The sequence below is a fragment of the Phytophthora sojae genome (assembly GCF_000149755.1).
Source record: "Phytophthora sojae unplaced genomic scaffold PHYSOscaffold_3, whole genome shotgun sequence".
NCBI lineage: Eukaryota > Oomycota > Peronosporomycetes > Peronosporales > Peronosporaceae > Phytophthora > Phytophthora sojae.
Genome location: NW_009258117.1, coordinates 901,016 through 924,743, shown reverse-complemented (window position 1 = coordinate 924,743; position 23,728 = coordinate 901,016). Strand labels below are relative to the sequence as shown.

Sequence of the window (23,728 nt, the reverse complement as noted above, 5' to 3'; positions counted from 1 at the left end):
TCTGAAGTCAGGTAGCATATTATACGGCATCCCTGTTGGCCTCTCTCGCTCATCCCAGCCCTCTTTACCATCGTCCTAATCCTCGTCTTCATCGCTGCTGTCCTTTTGTTCATCTTCAAAGTCCTCCCTTCCACCACAGTCAGCGTCTTCATCAGAGTCCTTTTGTGCATTCAAGAAGAACAACACCTCATAGTGGCAGTCCATCATCGCTGCTAAAGCCGCCTTAAAATTCGGAGCGCCGCGTTCATGCAGCCATTGCACCACGCGCAAGTGGTCATTGCCTGCTGCCCCATCCACCGCCTGGGCCGTTCCCCCCTCCGATCGATTCGCACATAGCTATTTCAACACGCCAAAGTGTCCTTCAGTGGCCGCCCAATCGACAGCCCAGGTCGAGCAGCCCTCCGAGCGGTGCTCATGCAGCCACTTGGCAATATCCAGTCGCCCCAAGCGTGCGGCTGAATCCATCGCGTCCTTCGTGCAAGTCGCCTCCGTATTCTTGTGCAGCCAACGCAGCAGTGGTAAGTTGCCGTTCGCCGCGGCGCCATCCATGGCGGCAGTAGTCCATCCTTCCGAGCGATTCGTAGCCAGCCACTGGACAACGGCTAGTTGTCGCTCGCAAAATGATTCTGGAGCTTCGCAGCAAGTTGGTGTGAGTTTGTGCGCTCGACAGTCGTGGTAGCGTCTACTCGCTGCCACATCGATCGCAGCAGTGGTGCAGCCTTCGTATCGGTTGTGGTGCAGCCACTTGACCACCTCTAGATGTCCGTTCGCTGCCGCGCGATCCATCGCTGCTGAGGTACAGCCCTCAGTTCGGTGCGCGTGTAGCCACTTCACAGCATCCAGATGCCCGTTCGCAGCAGCAGCATCCGTGGCCGCAGCAGTGCAACGAGGGATTTGACCGCGTTGACTCCCAGCTTTTCCGCGTTTCTTCTTGCCTTTCTTCTTGCGTGGCGAAGTCTTGCTTTTGTTCAATAGCTCCAGCACTTCGACGTGCCCATTAGTAGCAGCGGCGTCCATAGCAGTAACTGGAACGGGGTCATCATTGAAACCTCGGTACGTTTCACGAAAGAGGTGAACATTGGGGCGGTGGGAGAATTCCTCATACAACCACCGAACCACCTCCAGTCGCCCATTTCTCGCCGCTTCGAACATCACTACCGACAAGTTGCATCGTCCTAAATCCACCACCTCTTCCATATGCGCCATCAGCCACTGTACCACCGCGACGTGACCTTCTCCAGCTGCGATACTCGCGACGGAGCTGAGCTCGTCCCCCATCAGCACATTTCCAGCCACCGTATTTGGGTGCAACACCAGCCACTGGACCATTTCGAGATCCCCAAATTGTGCCGCGTGCTCGACTGCACGCCCGACGATCCTTTGAACGTCACCAACTCCCTTCTCCACTACGTACCGAAGCACTTTCGTGTGAAGTGCCCAATCTGCCTCAACCCCGTTCCAAAAGCCCAAATCGCGCACGCCGAACCCATTGGCAATTGCCCATTTGAGCTCTGCCAGGTTGCTTTGCTCGAATGCGATGGCCGCCAGTGCTCGATTTTGGGCTCTTTCTTTCATCGAGCTTGCCGAATTTTGGCGAAACCAGTGCACCAAAGTCCAGTGACGCCCCCGCGCAGCTTCGTTGAGCACAGACTGGTGCCATCGGATCTTGCTGTCTCGCTCGAACATCTTCAACAAGTTCAAGTGTCCGGCCGCGAGCAGCGGCCTCCATGATCCGTGGACTGACCCGACCCGAAAAATAGGTCAAGACCCATTTGACCAGCTTTGGGGCCGCTTGACGCACCGCCTCGGCCAACGTCTTGAAGAACTCCCAGTCTTTATAGTCGAACTCGTTCTCGCAGTGCAGGAGTTTCGCCACACCCCAGAAACTTGTCGGCCGAAGACTGCGTTGTCATATCACATCCAGGAGGGCGACGGACCCAAACTTGCACGCGCGGGAAAGCGGCATATCCGATATGAGCAAGTCTGATGTGACGGTCGAGGCGACGTCGGGGAAGGCGCCATCGAGCTGGGCGTGCATCGACGATCGTGAGCTCTGCAGTCGCCATTCGCCAGCGAGAAGGAAGAATCCGGAATGAGCATCGGATGGAAGGCGGAGGGAAATATGGAACTGTGAGATGAGCGGGGTGGGCATAATGAATAATTATAGGTGTGATAATTTTTTAAAATTTTTACTAGTGCAAGTAGATATAATATATCTTTTGCACCGTAATAAAACCAAGTGATTGATGTTTCTTATCTAACGTTAAGAAAATCTCATTGTCTGAAAACTTCAGCCCGAGACAACTTCATTCCCAAGCTGCCATGACGCAGCTCACGCTGATCACTGCTATCGTGGGCGAAAAGGTCCCGTCCAGCGCGTCGGATGATATCGCCTCCCTCATTTCAGACTGCCTGATCGAGTCCTGCCGCATCGCTGTCATTGCTGAATTTAGTGTGGATGCGAAGCCTTCGGGATCAAAAGAACAATCACTGGACAGTCGCAAAGCTTCTCCTGGCGGACGCTCACTACAGCCGTTGGTCGTTTTCTAAAGCGCTAGCCCAAACTGCATCCCTTGGAGATCTCGATATGGTTCAGTGGTTATTAGCCATTCTTCCGACTGTTTGATAACGAAGGAAGTCGTGGTCGAAGCTGCTCGAGCGGGCCAGCTCACCCTTTTGCAGTACTTGGCAGCTCTTTCAACGCACAAGATTAAAAAGTGGAGCAAAATGGCCCTAGACGCTGCAGCGGAAAATGGGCACTGGGAGCTTGTGCGGTGGCTTTTCAGTCGCGTTAACATTACTGACGGCTTCAAAGAATGGAATGAGGTCCTGCTGCAAAGTGCTGTGGAGCAGAACAACCTAAAGCAGGTCAAGTGGGTCCTAGCGAATGGATTCGATGTAAACCTCACGGTTACAGAAAAGATTTGGCAGATTGTCGACTCCCCGAAAGAAAATTGGAGAACGCAGTTAGAAATTCTGCGGTACGTGCTCACCAACAATGAAGATGTAAGTGAAGATATTGGCGCGTACGCATTGGTGCAGGCGGCGGTGCACGGAGATCTCGACTTTGTGCGGTGGATTGTGACTTGCTTCCCACTGGATCTAGACGAGGGTGATCCAACTCTCAAAAGATCTCCGGCGAGAACAAGCGACCCTCCGGCCGCGCTCGGTAAAGATCTCAGCAAGCAAGACTCTACGTGTGGAGAGGCCCGTGGGGAGTAATTATTATCTGTTGCTAATTTACTGGTTCATCTGTTGCGGGCAAATCAGCGGAAAATCTGTTGCCCGAGTCGGTTTATCTGTTGCGTGGTGTAGGGGACGAAAGCAACAGGTTTTCGGTACAGAAATCCTGCAACAGATTACATGTCGAGTTGACTCGGTATATCTGTTGCCTATGTGAGTACTTGTTGAGCTTATGCATCGAGTAAGAGCACCCCTGCTATTTATCCGAAGGCGGTCGATGCTTGATAGGATTCTTTTAAAGGGCTCGCATGAATTTCGCGAAGGCTATGTGAAAGTAGGATGGTCATAGCAGTAGATTTATTACTTGAAGGTCATAACACCGTCCTCCAGCTCCAAAAGATGCTACGCTGCACATTTTCCGCGTCTGGCGTCGGCTCCTGTACAGTCCCGCATCACCTCAACGTCTTCAGGCATCGGATCTATTGCGCCTCGCTCTACATGCACTGCTTCTTACTCGAATTACTGTTGCTCTGGTGCAGGCAACCCCTCTTCGGGCGCGGACTTGTGATCCGCCTCGGACTGGGCCAAGTTTGGATTGCGCTGGATCTTGATTTAGATGGTTGTGCCACGTTCACCTGTACACATGAACGCGAGATGAGCTTGCTTACCTGTGCATGTGACTAAGATAAATAATAGTTGCGTGGTCTCCAGTCTGTTGTGCCCACGCTCCAAACACGCCGAAGTACTCGGTAGTACAAGTCGTACTTCGCTTCCTCATCGAACCTAGTGATCATGGAGCCGGTCTCCTGGATGCTGCCTGCAGTCTAGTAGCAAGCATACTTAACCGTTTGGCGCTGTAATATGAGTTTTAGCTCAAACAAAAATCTATGCGGATAAAGAGAGTATGGAGATCGAGAGCGACAGTGGATGACGAGAGCAGATCCTAAAGTCCCGCAGACTGGAGTGAACTACATAGTGCAACCCCGTAACTTAGACGAAGGGCAGCGGTGACATCTACGGTACTGTAGCCACTCGCAGCTCCGAAGCTGTTGTCGGCGTGGCCGACGGATGCTCGTGTTCCGTTAATGTCACTCTCAGTGGCCACGTGCACTACATCGTACTACCCAGCGGACGTGAGTCGACACCTCCGTCCGATGACTTCACGCATACTTAAGTACGCGCGCGATCGGGGCTACCACGGACACAACGGCTCTCATTACTACAATTGGGGCTATGGCTATGACAAATTCGACCCTCAGGGCTACCGCTCTTACGACCAAGGCCGTTCTTCCTGTGATGATGGCTATGGGGGTCGTTATGACCGCTCTGATCGTTATGACTCACACAATGACTAGGAGGACAACGTGACGCTCACCGCAGTGATCCTTCACCTCGTGGATCGACCCGTAAGCGCGTGGTCTGCTGTTAAATCCTTGGAAACACTGAAGAAGCTGTAACTCATCCCTGGCACCAATTAGTCCAGTAGCACCTCATGCGCTTTAAAATAGGTCACACACTCTTCGCGATAGGCTTGGACGTCAAGAGCGCACCCGTGGCGACGTTGACTTGCCATACCTGTACTGCTGATGTCGTAGCACGCCTGCGCCAGAAGTCACAGTCCTCGTTGGCCTCTAAGGGGAACGGCAAGCTATCATCTGCATGCAGCAATAACTCAAGCTGCTTGCAAAGTTAAGGAATGACTATCGCAGAATAAATCCGTAGCAGACCGCTGTGCCCGCAACAGATGAACCAGTAAATTAGCAACAGATAAAAATATTCTCCCGAGGCACGTGGCCAGGGTCACTAAACCCTGGAATCAGTCAAGCTACAAGCTCAACCTACTATGGACCACCAAGACCGACCACCGGACGTGTCAATACACCCAGGTGAACGCCCCGTAACTTCCTCCTCGAGAACTGGAAGTCCCAAGATGGAGAAGGCAGTGACGGCTCCTGTGGCCCCGCTGGAAGGAGGCGGAGTGGCTCCCGGAGTGGCAGAGGCCTCCCCAGCGGATAAATCGGAAGCCGGGTGGACCACCAAGACACCAGGACGCAAGGGCAGCGCTCGACAGAAGGCGCGAAACGAAGGTGTGAGTCCAAGATCCCGAGTTGGCAACAATGGAAAGGGTCCAAGCTCAAAAGACGCTAAACAGCACCAGAGGGCCGCCAAGCCTAGTTTCCCACCCAAAGGAACGAGGCTCAAGGTGAAAACGGCGATGGCCGTGCCTCCTTCTACAAGCTACAAGAACTACTGCGATCGGAAGCACCACCAGAGTACATTTTCCAGATGGTGGTTCGTATTCATGATCTTGCGCAGCAACGTCGGCTTGAAGAATTCGAAAGCCGTATCAATGCAATCAACAGGCGAATTGGACTGACAGCCCCCCTGCTAAGACATTGGAGCGCTCTGGCCGTTTTGCAGACCGATGGGACTACACCATCCGCGATGACAAGCTCCGCCTCGCTCGAACGGTGTATAGCTGGCTCATACAGGATAAAATATCAAAAAAGGAGCTGGAGCAACGTGTCCAAGTCTTCATTTTCGTGAACAAACCGGAGCAGCAGGCGTACATGCCTGTCAAAAGCTACGCGCAACCAAGAAGTTACAAGGATGTCCTAGAATCCAAGATGCCCGCCTTTAGCACCCCTCCGCCTGGCGGGAGCGCTAATATGAACAAGCTACTTCAAATTGCTGCCCGACCAGCGGCTCCGTTGATGAAACCACGGGCGATGACAAGCGAGGAACAGGAGGTCTTGAATCTGATTCTCTCCGGCGAAATGGAAATCAAGTCTACGCCGCCTTTTCTGGCTCAAGTATTCGACACGGACAAGGTGGCATTGATAACCGAGCTGATACAGCGTCAAGAGTACCCACTGCATGCGCATCTACTACCATCCCACTTTGTTCGAGACGGCCTGAGCCAAAACACGCTACTACAACTGGTGGATGCGGGGGAGGCAGGCCTTCCTGAGCAGCAGAACCAAGTACAAAGGCTCAAAACGGACCTGGTGCGATTGCAGCTCGACTCAGAGCAGCGATTGCTCACGATGTTTTTCCGCAGCGCCCGGATTGCCAAACAATGGGCGGGGTCCTTTTGCCCCTTTGACCGGCGTGGAATGCAACTGATCGACTACAGGGCGTTACGTCAAGAATTTCCGGACGCGGTGCTGCGCATGGATACTTACAGAGTCTCCATTCTCCTGTTGCGAGGGAAGATAAGCCCAACTGAGATGCACGCACTGCTCACGAAAGAACTGCAGCTCCACATAGCCGTCTTGAACCACCCAACGCTGTGCGAGCAGCAGCCAGGAAGAGAGAGATGGGAAGTGATCGTCAAAAGCCAGAAGTGCCCCGACGTACTAACGCGGTACTCCCGTATCCAACTGCCCCATGCGGAACTACTAATCCACCACTCGGATGTGCATCTACATCTACCACCAAATGCCGAGACAGGTGGCACTCCCACGCTCACTGCAAAACCGCAGAAGCCGATCGCGCCCAAGCCGCGGCGAAACGTACGCTGAAGATCCCATCCTGGTCTCATGTTTTTCCCGTAGCACAGGATGACGCAGAATCATTGGAAAATATCCGGAGCCTTGACCAGCTTCTGCAATATTTTGACCGGATGAACGAGACCTCCCCCCCCAGGAACTGCTGCAGAATCATCAGGAACGAGTGCCTCGCCGTCTTGTGTGTCCAAGAGGGGCCATAGCTCAGCCAAATTGAAGCCTAGGGCGGAAGAGGAGCATGCAGACTGTGCGAACGACATCGATATGGAATTAGACAGCATTTACCAGGAAGAGAAGAGGGCTGCTCCACCTACAGAAAACGACGTGTCACTCTCAGACCCTGGATCAGTCGCGCCCCCACCTGCCTCGCCTCAGACTGGTTCGACTGGAGAGGAAGCCCCAGCAGTGTCGCCCTCAAAGCTTTCGCCACTGAAGAGAGCACGGGCCAACACTGCAGTCAGTGAGGAAGTTGAGACTCACAGCGAGGGCTCGGAAATCGGGTGTACAGACGCAACGACTGATAGGGACGCCGTTCGTAAAGCCTCATCAACCCAGCAACGCTCAGCGCGACGCAGGTAAACATTTTACGACAAGGATCCAATTCGAACAGCTGCTCAGTGGCTTTGCCCGCAGCTAGATCGAAGCCAGCCAAGAAAGCTACTAAGCAACTTTCTCTCTACGATACGCTACGGGTTGAAGCCCGACCAACCTCCACCGGACCGATGATCGGACTATCACAAGTTGAAGATGTCAAAATGAGCTCAGCAAGCGCTAATGCGGAGCCAGTCCTCGTCTCGCCCAAGAAGGAAGTGCTGCCTATATCCTGGGCTGAAGTGCTACCAGCTGCGGAGTCCAGTATCGAAGCCGATTTTAGCGATATTGACATGGCTGAGATAGTGACATCGGAAACAGAGGCTGCTCAACATCAACCAACTACGGCAACGCAAGACACATTGCATGTAACGAACAACGATGACGATGTCAGTATCACCGGAGTGAAGCCAACTGAAATGCACTATCCTCTACAGCTGTGGCTGGAGGCTTTGGGAGGGTCTATCACCGACGTAGAGGCAAATGGCCAATGCGGCCGGTCAGCGCTTTTTGCTGCCATGCACAACATACACGAGGACTTCCTCCAACTGACCTCCAAACAACTCGTGGAAGCCACCCTGATGAAGAAGAAGATATTGAACGTTCTCCTTGCAAAGCTTCAATACCTGGTGGATACCCGGGCAATTGACGTAAGGACAGAACCCGGATCCACATACTTGGGACCACACTAAACTGCTAAGGAACCTACTACGGAAAACCTCGCGCTCTACTGGGACGCGGAGCGTAAGCGTAATGTCGACGTTCCTGTGCCTCGAAACTGCTGGGTAAGCCACACGGTACTCAAAGGGGCAGCTCTTTTCTCCGAGAACCGATTTACGTCATTGATGTGCACGAAACTGGAAGAGCATATCTGGGCATGTACTCCTACAAGCCGAAGCCTGATGAGGACGGCAACAGTGCCGAGTTCCCGTACTTTCAAAATCTCAACGCTGGAAATCCTGTACAAATGCTGAAAGACTTGCGTAGAGCAGAAGTACAACCAGTTGTCATAGTACTCAAGAGGGAAGGAGACAGCAAGCATTTCCAAGCGGTGGCATACCCCGACAGCGCATCTGAAGGGCTGAACGATCCAAAAGCATACGACTTGATGGCAGGCCGACATGACGACATCCTGCATTCATACGGATTGACTCGGCCACCGAGGGGCAACACGGACATAAGATCAATTACTCTGTCGGCAAATCACGCGGTTCGAAAAGCCCATAAGAGTCTCGCTTGTGTGAATGCACAGAACAATGAAGCGAAAGGCTCCGAAGGGGCTGCGGGCACCGGTAATGCCAATGTGGACTTATCGGCAGCTTCGCCGAATCTCTAGTGGGTGAAGGGGAATCGAGATCTCGACGAAGTCCTGTCCAGGCTTCGATCAGAGATTTTTACTCTAGAGTCCCTGAACAAGATCGCGCACGCCAGGTGCAGCATCTCTTTCAGCGCTCTCGAGTCAACCGAAGGACACGTCTTACTTTTGATTTACCGCCGCGACAAGCACCTTCACGTCGACTTGCCGCGGATGATTTTCCATATGGACTGGTCACCTACAATGTTGGGGGTCTTGCATCTTATATTAACCAGCTACCCCAGCTTTTTCAAGGCCTGCGAGAACAACACCGGAATGGTGTCAACGACATAGTCCTCATGCAAGAAACACACCTGGATGTATCGGAGTCGGCATTTGCAGAGCGTCAGTATAAAGCTGTTTGGGGTTTCAAGGGGTTAGCCAAAAGCGTAGCCTCATTTTGGTCTCCAGCCCATGCAGGAAGTGCTTCCGAGCGTGCAAGGCATGGGGGTTGGTATCCTAGTTAACCCGTACGGAGCAGTTCGAGACGCGAGGCCGTGGAAAGAGGAGTTATGGACTGCATACCGTCAATTTATCCAGTGTAAACTGCAAGGAGAGGAGCTGTTGGTGATGAATCTGTACGCGCCGGCAGACCCAAGTGCCAGAAAACAATTTTTATTCAGCTGAAAGATGTCCCCGTGCCGGAAGGGGCTAAGGTGATCGCTGGAGGCGACTTCAATTGCGTGATTGACCGCACCCTCGACAGACGCACATCATCGCAGAAGGGAGATGCTGGACGTGCGCAACTACAAACTTGGATTGAACAAAGCAGTGTTGTCGATGCGGTGGAGCAATTTTAACCTCGTCATATCAATACGATCACTAGAAACGCCTTCGCCAGCGAGTTCCACACGTATTTCTACAACTTGGCTCACAGGCAGAAAGGTTCTAGTCGAATTGGTCGCTGGTACATCTCTGCCGAAATGCAGCAGTGGGTAAGTGTCCCCTCGAATCAGACCACTACGGAGTCACGATGCATCTTCAATCACCGAAAAATCCGATACGAATAAAGCGCCAGTCGCCGATTTACCCGATGCCGGTTTTCGCCACGGCCGCAGCCATTGCTACAAGATTGACAGCTTTCAGCAAGGAGCTATGCTATGAAGATGCCGGAGACGCTTCCGCTCTTGCAGCAAAGTGGGATCAATTCAAAGGAGAATTATGCAAAGAGCTCACGCATCTCAAACGACAATGCAGACGCAAAGTGGCGAAAGGCTTCAGACAGTGCATCCGACGAGTGATGAGGAAGTTACGCAATTGTGAGGCCGACCAACAATCCACGCTTTTCCTCAAACGCAATGAACTTCTCAACCAGCTGAAGGAAATTCAAACTCAGCGCCGAAACCTTCGACGGAAAAGGTTAACGAGGAATCATACATGGAGTGATCTTTCATCGTCGAAGTTTTTCTTTCGTAGGATCTGTACTCGGTTTGAAGACAATATTATTCACCAGCTGAAGCCTGCGAGCGGAAATCCCACGCGAAACCCCAACGACAAAGCCAACATTCTTGCGGACGCATGGTTCCCCATTATGACAAAAGAGGACATCAGTTGTGAGGACATAGATGGCTACGTGTCGAGGATGAAGCCGCGTTGGGAGAAGTTCGATCTTTCCGAAATGGACGCCATCATCACAGAAGACGAGGTGGAGGCGGCAATAAAGAAGTGTAAGTGTGGAAAAGCAGCAGGGCCAGATAAGCTTGGGAATGATTGGTACAAGGACCACTCGGAGCAACTCCGCCCCATTTTGACTACTCTTTTCAACAAGTGGATGGATGCTGGTATTTTTCCCAAGAGCTTCCAGCAAGGAAACATCTTTAGCATCAAGAAGAGAGGTGACCCAACGGATCCCCTCAACTATCGACCCATTGTGCTTCTCAACTCAGACTACAAAGTGCTCTCTAAAATTTTTACGAAGCGGCTACGGACTCGAATAGGTTCTCTGGTTCACAACACTCAATTTGGTTTTGTACCTGGACGCAGAATTCACACTGCAATCGAACTTTTTGTGGCGGCCAAGAAGGTGTGTAACTCCATCGCGAAGTATGCCAACGCGCAGGCACTTTTACTGGATTTTGCAAAGGCCTACGACACGTTAGACCGTCGGTTTCTACTGGCGGTACTCAAGGCCAAAGGCTTCCCGCCTAAATTCATTCAGCTGGTGGACGCTACTCACGCCGACACTTCCGCAATCTTCCTCGCCAATGGTTATCCGTCTGAGCCGATCTCCGTCACGCAAGGAATTAGGCAAGGGTGCCCTCTAGCCCCGCTCCTTTTTACTCTTGCGGTCGATCTGCTGTACGATGAGCTGGAGTTCACAGCAGAAGAGTGTGGTCTGGATTTAGTGGGATTACAGGGCTCCTTTAGACTTCACGTAGCTGGTTACGCGGATGATACAGCTATTTACATTCGTGAGAAAGCAATGCAAGACAGAATCATCGCAGCTGTCAAGCGGTTTTCGGACGTCTCCGGGCTAAGAGTCAATGTTGCGAAGTCCGTTGCGATTCCGCTGAGCAATGCCAACCAAAATTCTAACACTACCGATATCATTTCAGGACCAATCTCCGCCCAACCTGCGTGCAGGTATTTTGGTCACTGGGCTGGAACTCTGGATACCACTGCTGAAGCCTGGAAAAGAGCTTTCTCGGCTCTATCTCCACGTCTTGCGTTGGCGATTGACAAGACAAACTCCGCTATGCAGCGAGTCGACATCGCCAACGCAATAATCATGCCCAAACTGCTGTATGTAGCCCAGCATGCATGGCCGACATCGCGCATCGCCAGGGAAGCAGAGATGCGGATGCAAAATTTCATCTGGAATAGCTCCTTTGCACGACCAACAACCAAAATTTGTGGATGGGCAAGCTGCGAAGCCCTAGAACTACCACGAAAACGAGGGGGGGTTAGCAATGCCGAACTTACAAAACGAGCTACATGCGCTAAGCGCCCATGTTGTGGGAGAGTGGTCTACTTCAACTTCACGTATTGTTCGAATTATCGGTGACATACTATATGGAATTGATCGCCGTACCCATGTCTCTCCGAGCTGGAAGCTGGCGGCTCCCGTTACCATCCGAGATTCAATTCGAGCCACAGGCTTCCTTTGGGTCTCCCGTTCGATCACCCCCCACTATACAGAAGATATCACTACACATACGCTCTCAATGCCGAGCTGTTCACAAAGTCACGGCAAGATGGTGTGAAGGCGGACTGCTCTGTGATTTAAGGAGTTTGTTGGTTGAATCAAGGCGCTTGGCCCAACTTCAGGAAAAACGATTCGGTGCTTTTGCAGTTGAGGGTGTAAAACATCTCCCCGTCTTTGATTTACCGGTCTTCAGCGATCACGGTCACCTTGCTTCATTGAGGACGAAGTTTGGCCTTCTCACAAACAGCGCGACCACTTTGGCGGAGGTTCTCGACTGGCAGTGGATTAGACCGGGAGTGGTTAGAGTCAAAAGTGTACTTCACAAATACCCCATGACCTCGCAGCTGGCTCACCAATTTCGTGAACTAGCACTGGATGTGCTTGTGATTTTCCCACAATTGCAGCTTCATCAGAATTGTAACTCCCAGATTGTGGTGGCACACCAACTCGATGACCCCCACCATGTATTTCAAATAGAAGCACTGCCTGGCTTAGTCGTCACGCACACATGGGGCTCCAGGGACCCTGTTGTGTTCAAGCACTCATCCCCACCGCTACTTGACGAAGAAATCGCAACGTTTCTTGCGGTCCCAAGAACCTCTGTATGGACCGCACCCCACGTGTGGGCGACGCGAATGGCAGCAATTTGGGTGGGCCAGCGTCGTTGGTCTCACACGAGAGCTCGATACCAGACGACTATTACGGCGAAGCGAACCAACAAAGGGGAGAAGAGAGTGTTTCAAGCCGAAGCAGCATGGACCAAGGACTGCCCAAAAGTTAGCTCAGCATTGAAACGGGTGTCATGGGGCAGTTTGGCTAGAATCGTTGGGATTTCCACGTATCAGCGCTCCCCCCATGACCAATGCGAACACCTTGATATATCGTTGGGACATGTTTTCTGGGATTGCTACTTCGCTCAACAAGCATGGAGCTGGATGCTAAAGCTGTTCACGAACCTCCACGAGGAACCTGCGACGCATGGGCCAGAGGAAATTTTCTCTTTCAGTTTGAACTACCCGCCGTCGAGGTGCATTGCTTTCAGGACGGCCTGGTTAGACAGTAACAACAAAAAAGATCAAGACATGACGACGGATACCATCGCGGAGGTGGTCAATAAATATTGGAAATACGCAGTGATGCAGGTTCTCAGCTTTATATGGAGAGTACGACTGGACTTAATACACAGTTCTGAGTCGAGAATACCCACGGTAGATGAACGGCGGGCTCTCTTAGGACGGCAACTGCAGGAAGGATTCGACAACATTGCATTCTCGTTTCCTCTTACCGGGGAAAAATACGGAGAGTGGGTAGCGGCCATGGAAATCCGGAAAATGCTGCGCTATGAAAGTGGAGTCGCGATTGAGAGCCCTCTCACCCAACCCGAATCGACGGTGAAGTATGTCGGATACTTCGACGGAGGTTCACGGGGTAACCCAGGTCCCGGGGGGAGTGGCAGCGTCCTGGTCGAATTTGGAGTAGGTGCACCAAAGATTATCTGGATATGCAGTACATCACTCGCAGGGACCAGATGCACCAACAACGTTGCGGAGTTCCGGGGACTTTACAGTCTTCTGCTCTTTGTAGCCAAACGGAAGCTACCCACAGTTCATATTGTTGGCGACAGCCAGCTGATCCTGCGCATGATGAAAGAACGACGAAGGCCAAAGTCTCGCAAGCTCCAAGGCTGGTATGACCGCGCTCGACCGCTGGCGGACATGGCCAGAATAGTATCGTGGACCCACCACTTGAGGCGACATAATAAGATGGCAGACTGTATAGCGAACCTGGCAATGGACTCAAGACGCAGCCAGGAAGATGAACCGACAACAGATGAGATGATAGATTGGCGCTACCCAGGAGTACTGAGCCACCTTAGCGGGGACTTTACTCACTGACGGTCAGCAAGAGAGGGCGAACCACGGTGACAGTCCTCCCTCTGGATATATACCTTTTGCATTTAAGTAGCGTTTCCCAGCCCTCTTCAATTCGAGGCGGAAGGGGTATTAGACGTTGGGCGTGAGCCAGTAACTCAATACACCTCAACATTATTTTTATTATTATTAGACGAGGATGATCCACTTGAGCTTGCGGTGGAATGTGCGGCTCGATACAATCACCTCTCGGTGGTGAAATGGCTGCTTTCGTTTGACTCGGGTGACTGTAATCCATCTGATGTCATGTTTGCTGCTGCTGAAACCGGAAGTCTTGATTTAGTTCAGTGGTTATTCGAGCGCTACTGTCGTAGTTCGGATGTTCTTCTTTTTGCTGACGAGAATCGCCGCACTTTAAGCCCAGGGAAAGACCGAGGGAATCGTCACGTACTCGCTGGTGCAAGCGGCAGCATACGGAGACCTTGATTTTGTACGGCGCATTATAGCTGACGGCATTATTGACTCAAATTATCTGGAAGACGTTTTTCCGGGTGGGGCGACGTGCGCTGCACACCAGAATCATCTGTCGGTTGTAAAGTGGTTTCTTTCTTTCGCATCAGAGGAGTGCGATCCGTCCCTTGTGATGTTTGCTGCGGCTGGAAACGGGCACATCGAAGTCGTTCGGTGGCTTTTCGATCGCTACTCTCGTCTTCGAAATGTCGATCTCTTTCATGAGGATGACCTAGACTGCTTCCGACATCCTGGGGATGACCTTGACTTACGTCCGAAAACTGCAATCGACCTGGCGGTGTGCCATGGACATCTCGGGATCGTTCAATATCTCTATGAAGCTGATGCCATGGCACGCAAAAAAGCGAAGGAAGGCACGGGGTCATATTATCAACAGTTAAAGTGTACGACAGCAGCTATGGATGGTGCAGCTGCTAATGGTCACCTGGAAGTTGTGCGGTGGCTTCATAATAATCGACTTGAGGGTTGCACCACAAAAGCGATGGAGGGTGCGGCACTCAATGGACATTGGAAGTTGTGCAGTGGCTGCATTGGAATCGATGGGAAGGGTGCGACCCTGCCATTGTGGACAAATTGGCTGGAAAACGCTTAAAGCAGAAGTACCTTCCTGGAGTTGACGTTGCGCCCACGAACGCAGCCAGGATCTTAGACCAAAAGATGCTTGCGATGGTACAGTGGTTTCACTCGAACCGCTTGGTTGAAGTAACAACTCCGGCGATGGATGCCGCTGCGTCAAAAGGGAAACTTGCGACGGTGAAGTGGTTGCACTTCAATACACATGCGGGATGCACAACGAGAGCTATGGACAAGGCAGCTAGCTACTCATGCCCACTTGGAAGTTGTGAAATGGCTACACGAAAATCGTTCGGAGGGGTGTTCGACTGCTGCAATTGAAGGTGCGGCCAGAAATGGCTACCTGGACGTAGTGAAATGGCTTAGTGTGAATCTGCAGAAGCACTTTTCTTCTCGGGCCATAGTATGCGCGGCCACGGAAGGGCATTTGAAGGTTGTTCGCTGGCTCGTTGGGAATGATACGGAGAGACTCCACGTCGTAGAGGCTATGATTGAAGCGATATCGCACGGGCACTTCGAGATCGCGCTCTTCCAACATGCTCAAAACCGAAATGGCTACAGCGACGAGGAAGTGCGGAGCTTGACAAGTGCCACCCATGAGGAGAAGTCGTTCGAGGCAATTCGGAACTGGTGCGATGTGAATCTTCGTGCATCAGCTACACCGCTGTAGTTACATGGGCTGGCTGTCATAACAAAAAGCGTGAACTTGGTTCTGGCACACAGAAGCTGATGGATATTCAAAACTCAAGTTCATGCTACAAGTTGAATATACGTAAGCGGAATGCGTATGATGTTGCAATGTGGCAGCTTCCTGCGAGCGTTTAACTTAGAAGACCTTCTTAACTCGTTAAGCTATTGACAATGTATTCTAAAGTCTACGTGGGATAGGATGATCCATATCTTAGGTGCTCGCTTACCCTTTGCTGCCAAAGATTAGCAACTAATGTCAAGCCAAGCTTGATCTTGCCGGAAATCTACGATTTACAGCTTGTTTCAGGTTTATCAGCTGATCGTAGGTGAATGGCCGACTGGAATTAAATGACCGAATAAAATGGCTTGGGACAACGCAGAGTCCACACAAACGCCAGCACAATGGCGTACTAGCCACTTGACCACGCGCAAGCGTCCATTCGCTGCAGCTTTATCCATCGCTGTAGCCGTGCACCCCTCCGAACGATTCGCATAGAGCCACGTAAGCACAGCGAAATGGCCATTAACAGCAGCGTCGTCCATGGCATTTGTAGTGCACCCTTCCCAGCGATTCGTATGGAGCCACTTGACAACATCCAAGTGGCCGACGCTGGCGGCTACATCCATTGCACTGTGTGTGCATCCGCTCGTTGTATGCGAGTGTAGCCATTGTAACATGTCCAAGTCGCCCTTGGCTGCGGCTCCATCCATGGCAATCGACGAGCATTTTGCTGCAGTATGGGTACTCAACCACTGCACAACCGCAAGCTGTCGCTCGCGCAGCATACTAGCTGTTGTGAAGTTGGGTGAATCCACGACTGCAATTGACGAGGCGGCTGCACCATCGATAGCTTCATCCGTTCTGCCCTCCTTGCGATTCGTGTAGAGCCACTGCACCACCTCTAGATGCCCGTTTGAAGCGGCATAGTTCATTGCCAGTACTGTGCATCCTTCAGTTCGATAGGTGTGTAGCCATTTCACGACACTCAAGTGCCCATTAGCTGCGGCAAGATCCATAGCCACAGAGGTGCATCGCACTTCTGGGCGCCGTCCACGGCGCGTTCTCTTGCCTTTCGCTCCTGTGCGTCACTTGTGTGATGCATTGGCAGCGTCTCGCAGGTACATCAGCACATTCAAGTGGCCATTTGCGGCTGTCCATGGCAGTGCACGGAGTCGGTTCATCGCCTAGAGAGCTCCGCTCCCGCTCCTGGAAGAGGTCGACACTCAGATCGCTCGAATAGTTTTCATACAGCCACTGCACTATCTCCAATCTCCCGCATTTAGATGCCTCAAACATGGTCTCAGACAGATCGAGAGCGTCCGTGTACGTGATCAACCATTGCACCACATAGAGATAGCCACTCCTACTCGCCAAATTCATACAAACACGGAGGACGCACTCTAAGTCCTGGGTTCTCTTCGCGTAGTGAGACACAACCCACTGGATAAAGAGCAGATCTCCTTGCTCTGCTGCTTGGTACAATGCTATCCACGCGTTGTTCTCCTCTTTATCATGGTCTCGCTGGATAATAAAGCGCAGAATCTCGACACGGTCTCGCCAATCTTGAGCAGTACACTGATAAACGTAGGTTCCCCACTCCAAACCCCTTTGAGATGGCCCATTTGAGTTGGTCGAAGTTGTTCTGGTTGACGGCGATTTGAACGAGTTGGGTGTTAGCCTGATTCTTTTCAAGTGTAAGGTGGGCACGGTCGTACAGCCAGTGAGCTAGGCCCCAATGGTGCCCCCTGGCAGCCTCCATCACGCTGGATTCACTCCAAGGAATAGCCCCGCGAGATCGATCAGAGCCCAAAAGCTGCAGTATACCGAGGTGTCCCCCTCGAGCAGCTTCCTCGATCACATCTTGGTTTATTGGGCACTTTGGGAAGTGGGCCAGGAGCCAATGGAGCATACTCAAGTCGTCGCGACGTGCAGCCTGTACCATTGATGTGGAGAACTCCCATCGGAAGTAAAGAGGCTGCGTCTGCAGAAGCTTTGCGAGGCTCCAGGTGGTAGTGTTGGCGTCTTGAGAGCTTCTTGACCACACAAGATTCAGCAACGCCAACGATCCGACGCGGCTCAATTGACAGGCACGAGACAGGGAAATGTCCGCGATGAGGAAGTTCGAGATGATGGCAGCGGCGCGGTGGGCTTTGGGACGAGCTTGTAGCGCAGGACGAAGTCTGCCACCGCAAGGCGCTGCTTGGTAAATGAGACCATGGCGCCGGATCTTTTGGCGAGTCTCTTCAGGATGCATAAAAATACTTCGCGCTCTTTACCAGCGTTTGCTCTTGTTCTCCTGCTGTAGACACCGGGATACCACGGTACTCATTTACTCCTGTGCTGCCAAGGAAACCGCTTCGGGGGGGGGGGGGTCTCTGTGAGTTACTAAGCTTAGCAAAGAGCAGCAAGAGTTACTATTAATACATGTAAGGTTACCGACGGTAACTTACCGTAGATGTGTACCAGGGCAGCAAGAAGCAACAACCGTACCCTACTAAAAGCCCACGTTGCGAACAAATGGGCAACCATCTTGTCCAACATGAAATGCATTTAACGTTAGTAAGACGTGTATCGACCGAACATCTCGTTTTCTGTTGTTGAACAACACACATACAGTCATATCACCTTATATGCACCGCGCTCCTGATAAACATACTTACATGCAAACTGTTTAGTTGCAGCAACGCACTCCCAAGCATACAACTTTACTCACCTTCTTGCTGTAATGGTGTTGCGTATTTGAGAAAGCTTGAGGATGCGGTTGATGCCGCTTTGACCAGATAAGGATTCACATGACCTGTCTACGTTTACTTCCCTCGCATTTTATTATACGACGGATACTTAACGCTCATGATGGATGTGAATTGACTCCAACGGTTGCACTTTACTGCGAATTCTGCTACTGCAAGTTGAAAGAAACGATTATTTTCGAATATCACGGGTCCGCGCCAAAGGCACTCACTGAAAATCGTAAACTTTGCCGTGCAAAGCAAACTCGCCAGCGCTAGCGCGCGTGACGACGTGTCTTCCGTTATCTCGGACATGTTGATAGCCGACATGTCCCTGGCCCGGGCCTGCGAATTGAGCCACGTTGGATCTGTCTCGCCGCTGGATCTGGTGTGGATGCGAAGCCTTCGAGACGCCAAATCGCCTCGCTGGACGATAGCGAAGCTCCTCCAGAGTGAGCGCAACTACTACCGATGGGAGTTCTGTCAAGCCTTGCTGCAGTCCTTCCGTCTGGGGAATTTTATCATGATGCAGTGAATACTGCAACACTTTCCAGGGTGCGTCGTTACGAGAGATGTGGTGGAAGAAGCAGCTCGATGCGGGCAATTGGGCATGCTGCAGCTTCTGGAGAGAGAAAAGACAGTTGAAGGCATGCAGTGGAGTATGTCGAGTCTTAATGAAGCTGCAGAGCATGGACACTGGAGCGTTGTTCGATGGCTGTTCGGGCGTCTGAATTCTACGCTGGAAGAGAAAATGTCAAACAAAGCTGTCGTCGAGAGCGCCGTCAAGCGCGGTATCGGCTGGTTATGGAGCTATTTACAATTGAAAGTTTCCCTAGCTGCCCTGAGGCCGAGTGGCCAATTCGAACGGAGATTATAAGCTTCTTGGTGAAAGCACGGGATTGCGAAGATATCAATTCGTTGGCACAGAACAAGCAGCAGAAGTGGGAGATCTCGCATTCGTCAAGAGGCTAGCGAATCGTCATATCAAGAGAAGTGATTACCCACTGGGTGAATTCGTGTTTGCCGCGAGATACGCAGCTCTTGGTGGTCATGTGGAAATACTGCAGTGGCTTTTGGGGTATATGGAAGGTAACTACGACGGTGGATTTGACATGGCCAGCATTACGTTTGTAACGGGAAAATCGATCCCGTTCAGTGGTTGTATGAACGACTAGCCAGCGCTATCGGAGGTAGCCTGTTCGATGATGAGGAAACGGATTCTTACTCTGCGGTGGATGCTGCTGCTGGTAATGGGCATTTGGACGTTCTGGAGTTCTTGCACAATGCAGATAGCGCTGCGTACAAGCGCCGAAAACAAGATGGAGACACGAAACTGGTTGGGTTTTGCGACGCGAATTGCTCCGAGGATGCTATGGACGGAGCTGCCAGCAACGGACACCTTAATGCTGTTAAGTGGCTTCACGCGCATCGTGATGAGGGCTGCACGACAGACGCCATGGATTCTGAAGCTGCAAATGGACATTTGAAGGTAGTTCAGTGGCTTCATCGAAACCGCTCCGAAGGCTGCACCAAAAAGGCGATGGATTCCGCTGCCGAAAACGGGCATCTAGAAGTTGTCCAGTGGATGCACTGGAACCGATCTGAAGGCTGCACAACGTCTGCAATGAATGGTGCAGCGTCAAAGCGCTTCGGCCATCCCGCTGGTGATGAGCTCGGGATCGTTTGCCCCGACGCTGCCTCACTGTTTTATGAGAATCAATTGGAAGTTGTGCGTTGGCTTCGTTCAAACCGCTCAGAAGGGTGCACGACGAACGCGATGGACGGTGCCGCAGCCAACGGCAATTTGCAAATGATGCAGTGGCTGCACGAGAACAGCGTCGTAGGCTGCTCTAGTGCTGCGATGGATAGTGCTGCAGATTTGGGTCGATTGGATATTTTGGAGTGGCTTCATGTAAAGCAACTGGCTGAGTGCACAACGTTAGCGATGGATTCCGCAGCAGCTAATGGCCACTTGCAAGTTTTGAAGTGGCTTCACGCTAACCAATCGGATGGCCATACAACAAAGGCAATCAAGGATGCTGCTGCTGGCGGACACTTGCGAGTGGTTAAATGGCTACTTTCATCCCTCGAGGTGTCCCCTCTCAATTAGCGTTGACCAAAAGTTTGGGTAACGCAATTAGTTCGGAGAAGTTTGAAGTAGCGCTCTACATTCAAGCGCACCAGAAGGCTCCGGAAGCCCCGATCCCAAGCCTGACGCGTCGACGACAACACTGGGATCCCGACCCACCCAGAAATTCAACTCTGGCTTGACGAGCACTATGGTGCTGCTGCATTTGGCAATTAATGAGCTTAAGGCGTTTTGTTTTACGTCGAAAATGAATTCGTTTAATCTTTTGGTGTTGTCGAAATAGCGAATAAGTTGCCGGCAGACGCAGAAGTACAGTGTCTTAGAGGCATGTAGCACCAGTCGATGATATGTGGCCCTGTATTTGCATTGCGATCGTAGCAGTACGACGCAAGCTTTGTCGCTATGATCTCGGCAACTAAAAACACTGGTTCACAAAATAGACTCACTCCGCCAAAGCGCAAAAGAGCGTCCTCGAGGGGACTCGAACCCCCAATCCCCGCCTTCGGAGGGCGATGCCTTGTCCATTAGGCCACGCGGACAACACACGATCACCAGTCAAGCTCGGCTATAGCACAGACGCAGTCCGCAACACCCAAGCAGAAACGTGGCCACCCAGTTTTGTCCCTACGTTAAAACTCCGTCACCGAAGCGAACGATTCAAAGCCGAACCAACAGCAGCACAATAGCAACTTCGTTTACTTTCTCCATTGCAGCCTCTCTCTCTCTCCTGCTTCACCCCCAGGAGCAATGCAATGTCCAGTTAACAAGTTGCCATCCAGCTCGTCATGCTTGTCAAACCAAAAAGTATCTTGGCCCATCCCCCTAGCCCTCAACCAGCCGTTTTTCGCGATCCGTCCTCTCATTCGTGGAAAATGGAGCAGGTCAAGCAGCTGCAGGCCGAGGGCAACGCGTTCTACTCCGAGGGGCGCTACGACGCCGCGCGCGCGAGCTACACGCGCGCCATCGCGCTGCTAACTGCAGGAGATGAATGCGCGTCCAATTCCGCGTCTATTGATGCCAGCGCGGCCTCGTGGAAGGCTCTGACGGCCGCGCAATTGCTCTCCAACCGCGCGCAGACCTCCACCCAGGAGCGCGACTTTGCGGCGGCGCTGCACGGTCCGTAGCGGACGTTGCGACGCTCTAAAACTCTACAAAACTCTAAAATAGTGTTATTGTTTATTGCCAGACGCGACGCTGGCGCTGAAGCACGACCCGGGGAACGAGAAGGCGACGCTCCGTAAGCTCGTGGCGCTCGAGAACTTGGAGCGCTTCGAGGCGGCGCTGCACCTGGTAAACGCCGTGCTGGACAACGGCGAGAGGAGCGCGCCGACGGTTTTCCAGTACTGCGTGGCGGCCAGGCGGCGCCTGCGCAAGAATCTGGCGCGGGACCGCGAGGTGGCTGCCAGCGAGGTCAAGCAGATGGGCAAGATGGTGCACGACAAACAGCAGCTCCGGGTCAATTTCGGGTGCGTGCCGATGGCGGGCACCAGCAGGCGCTGGGGCTGGCTAAACGGACACTTGGACGCTAATGTTTTCTTTTGTGTTGTGGGTGCTTTTGCTGTTTTCGAGGTAGGTGTCTGCTGCCGTCGCAGGTTCCGCTAGACCAGTTCTTCGACGTGAATGTCAACATCGGCAACGAGTTCGGCCTCTTCCGACGGGATTACGTGAAGAGCGGGGAGCATATTTATCTGCAGTGCTCACTGCGAAATAACAGCGCGGATAAGTACAAGTTGGTGTTCCAGGAGCCGCTGAACTCGTCGGACGTCGGCGATGCAGGGAGTGTGGACGCGACGGGCAAGGTGACGCTGAATGACCGAGGGAAGGCGAGCTTCAGGGTGGCCGTGGTGGCTGCCGTCGATGCGTCAGAACGTGCAGACTCGACCACACCAGTCGCGCTTCAGGTCCGCGCCCATGACATGTCCAAGGTCACGTGGAACTTGTTTCCCGTGGTATCGTTGCCGTTCACCGTTGTGCCTGCTGGTGGCGAGCTGGAGGAGGGAGTGACTGGAGATCTCGGTGTGCATTGCTGTCGTGCCGTGGCGATGGATGGGCTGCATCATGACATTCTTCTTGCCGAGTCGCCCGGTAATCTGGGTAAGTAACGAGTCTTTTTGACAGGGCCTCAACGCTGGGGATGGAAGTCACACAAAGCTAATGCTGGTTGATTTTTTTTCTTAGGAATCGGAGGCAAGCTGTGGGATTCGTGCTTAGTGTTGACACGCTACCTGGCCGCTCGATGGGAGATACTCGTCGGGAAGCAAGTGGTGGAGCTCGGCAGTGGCCTGGGCCTCGTTGGCATTTTCTGCGCCATGCTAGGTGCCAGCGTCACCCTAACAGACATGCAGGTACGCAAGCGCCGGCTTCCTAGAGCAACTCCATGCTCCTGACCTCATCTTGCCGATCCGATGGACTCATCATGTTGATCTGCGTTGACGATGCTTGCTTGTACATAGGAGGTTATCCCGTTGCTGGAGTACAACATCCGCCTGAACTTTCTCGACCAAACCGAAGGCGAGCCGACGAAGGGTCCTGCTAAAGGAGGTGGTGCCGTCGTCCCTGCTGCAAGAGCGCATCTCTGGGGAGATCCTCCGCGCGATCTGCCGTCTCAACCGGACGTGCTGGTGCTCTCGGACGTCGTGTACGATCCAGAAGGATACGCGCCCCTCGTGTCATCTCTGGACGCGCTATCGACGACGGAGACGCTCGTTTTGATGGCTCATCGGTCGCGCAACCCCATGGAGCATCAGTTCTTTGAACTACTCTCGCGCAGCTTCTCCTGCCAGCAGATCGACTGGCTTCCCTCCGAGAAGTCCGCTCCGAAAGCTCCCTCGATTGGTGGTCCTCCAAGTGCAAATCAAGCTTTAGAAGACGTGAAAATTTTTGAAATTCGGCGGCTGGCAGCGCAGTGACCGGACTCCGTCGAGCCACTCGCCGTTGCTGCATTGGTAAAGGCCCTGTAGGCGAGCTCGCTGCGACGTCAGGGATGTGATGGGTGGGAGTGGGAAGTTGCAAAAGGGCAAACACGCAACTTGTCACCTGAAGATTGTCGAGGACACGAAGTGAGACGAAGGTCGACCGACGCAGAAAAGATCCCCAACAGTGTGTTGGTCAAGCACATAGGCAGGGAGAGGTGGCCGACCTGTCAGTGCATAGAGCCTTTGAGCGCGAATAAGACGGCCACTTCAACTTTGGTGGACTTTGGTGGTTAGCCCTCGGTGCAGACTCATTGACGACTCCGGCTCCTTGCAGTGGTTAAGTTGATTTTCTCGGAGGTATGCACAGTGTACTGTAGCTATTGTCGCTGACAAGTGTCGGGAGCAACTAAACCGGCTCACAGGGCGATCCGTTGGCACTGTACCGTACCGCCACGCACGTGCCACGCCGCACTCGCTTGACCGAATCTTCCGTCAAGTCAAGGAAGTGGTGCCAATGGAGACTTTCACTGCGTTGGTTGGTCCGCCC

General features: G+C 52.6%; 4 protein-coding genes and 1 non-coding gene across 5 annotated transcripts; 3 read left to right on the top strand and 2 right to left on the bottom strand.

Moving 5' to 3' along the window:
• Nucleotides 1-75: 75 nt before the first annotated feature.
• Nucleotides 76-17,702, bottom strand: PHYSODRAFT_488924 (hypothetical protein; the record flags this gene model as incomplete). Its single annotated transcript, XM_009523839.1, has 6 exons — nucleotides 76-300; nucleotides 382-626; nucleotides 687-914; nucleotides 15,849-16,215; nucleotides 16,348-16,510; nucleotides 17,164-17,702. 6 exons carry the CDS (start codon nucleotides 17,700-17,702, stop codon nucleotides 76-78), a joined length of 1,767 nt encoding a protein of 588 aa, XP_009522134.1.
• Nucleotides 17,703-18,505: 803 nt separating this feature from the next.
• On the top strand, nucleotides 18,506-19,054 carry PHYSODRAFT_297986 (hypothetical protein; the record flags this gene model as incomplete). Its single annotated transcript, XM_009523838.1, has 2 exons — nucleotides 18,506-18,629; nucleotides 18,732-19,054. The coding sequence occupies 2 exons, from the start codon at nucleotides 18,506-18,508 to the stop codon at nucleotides 19,052-19,054; spliced, it is 447 nt and encodes a 148-aa protein (XP_009522133.1).
• Nucleotides 19,055-19,549: 495 nt separating this feature from the next.
• Nucleotides 19,550-20,230, top strand: PHYSODRAFT_458321 (hypothetical protein; the record flags this gene model as incomplete). Its single annotated transcript, XM_009523837.1, has 2 exons — nucleotides 19,550-19,841; nucleotides 19,905-20,230. Coding segments are annotated over 2 exons (618 nt in total), but the record flags the coding sequence as incomplete, so codon positions are not given.
• Nucleotides 20,231-20,732: 502 nt separating this feature from the next.
• PHYSODRAFT_t670 lies at nucleotides 20,733-20,805 on the bottom strand. The gene has a single exon. It is a non-coding gene; the product is annotated as a tRNA-Arg (tRNA).
• A 333-nt stretch (nucleotides 20,806-21,138) lies between these two features.
• Nucleotides 21,139-23,175, top strand: PHYSODRAFT_489669 (hypothetical protein; the record flags this gene model as incomplete). Its single annotated transcript, XM_009523836.1, has 5 exons — nucleotides 21,139-21,382; nucleotides 21,453-21,732; nucleotides 21,840-22,360; nucleotides 22,445-22,611; nucleotides 22,720-23,175. The coding sequence occupies 5 exons, from the start codon at nucleotides 21,139-21,141 to the stop codon at nucleotides 23,173-23,175; spliced, it is 1,668 nt and encodes a 555-aa protein (XP_009522131.1).
• Between the last annotated feature and the right edge of the window lie 553 nt (nucleotides 23,176-23,728).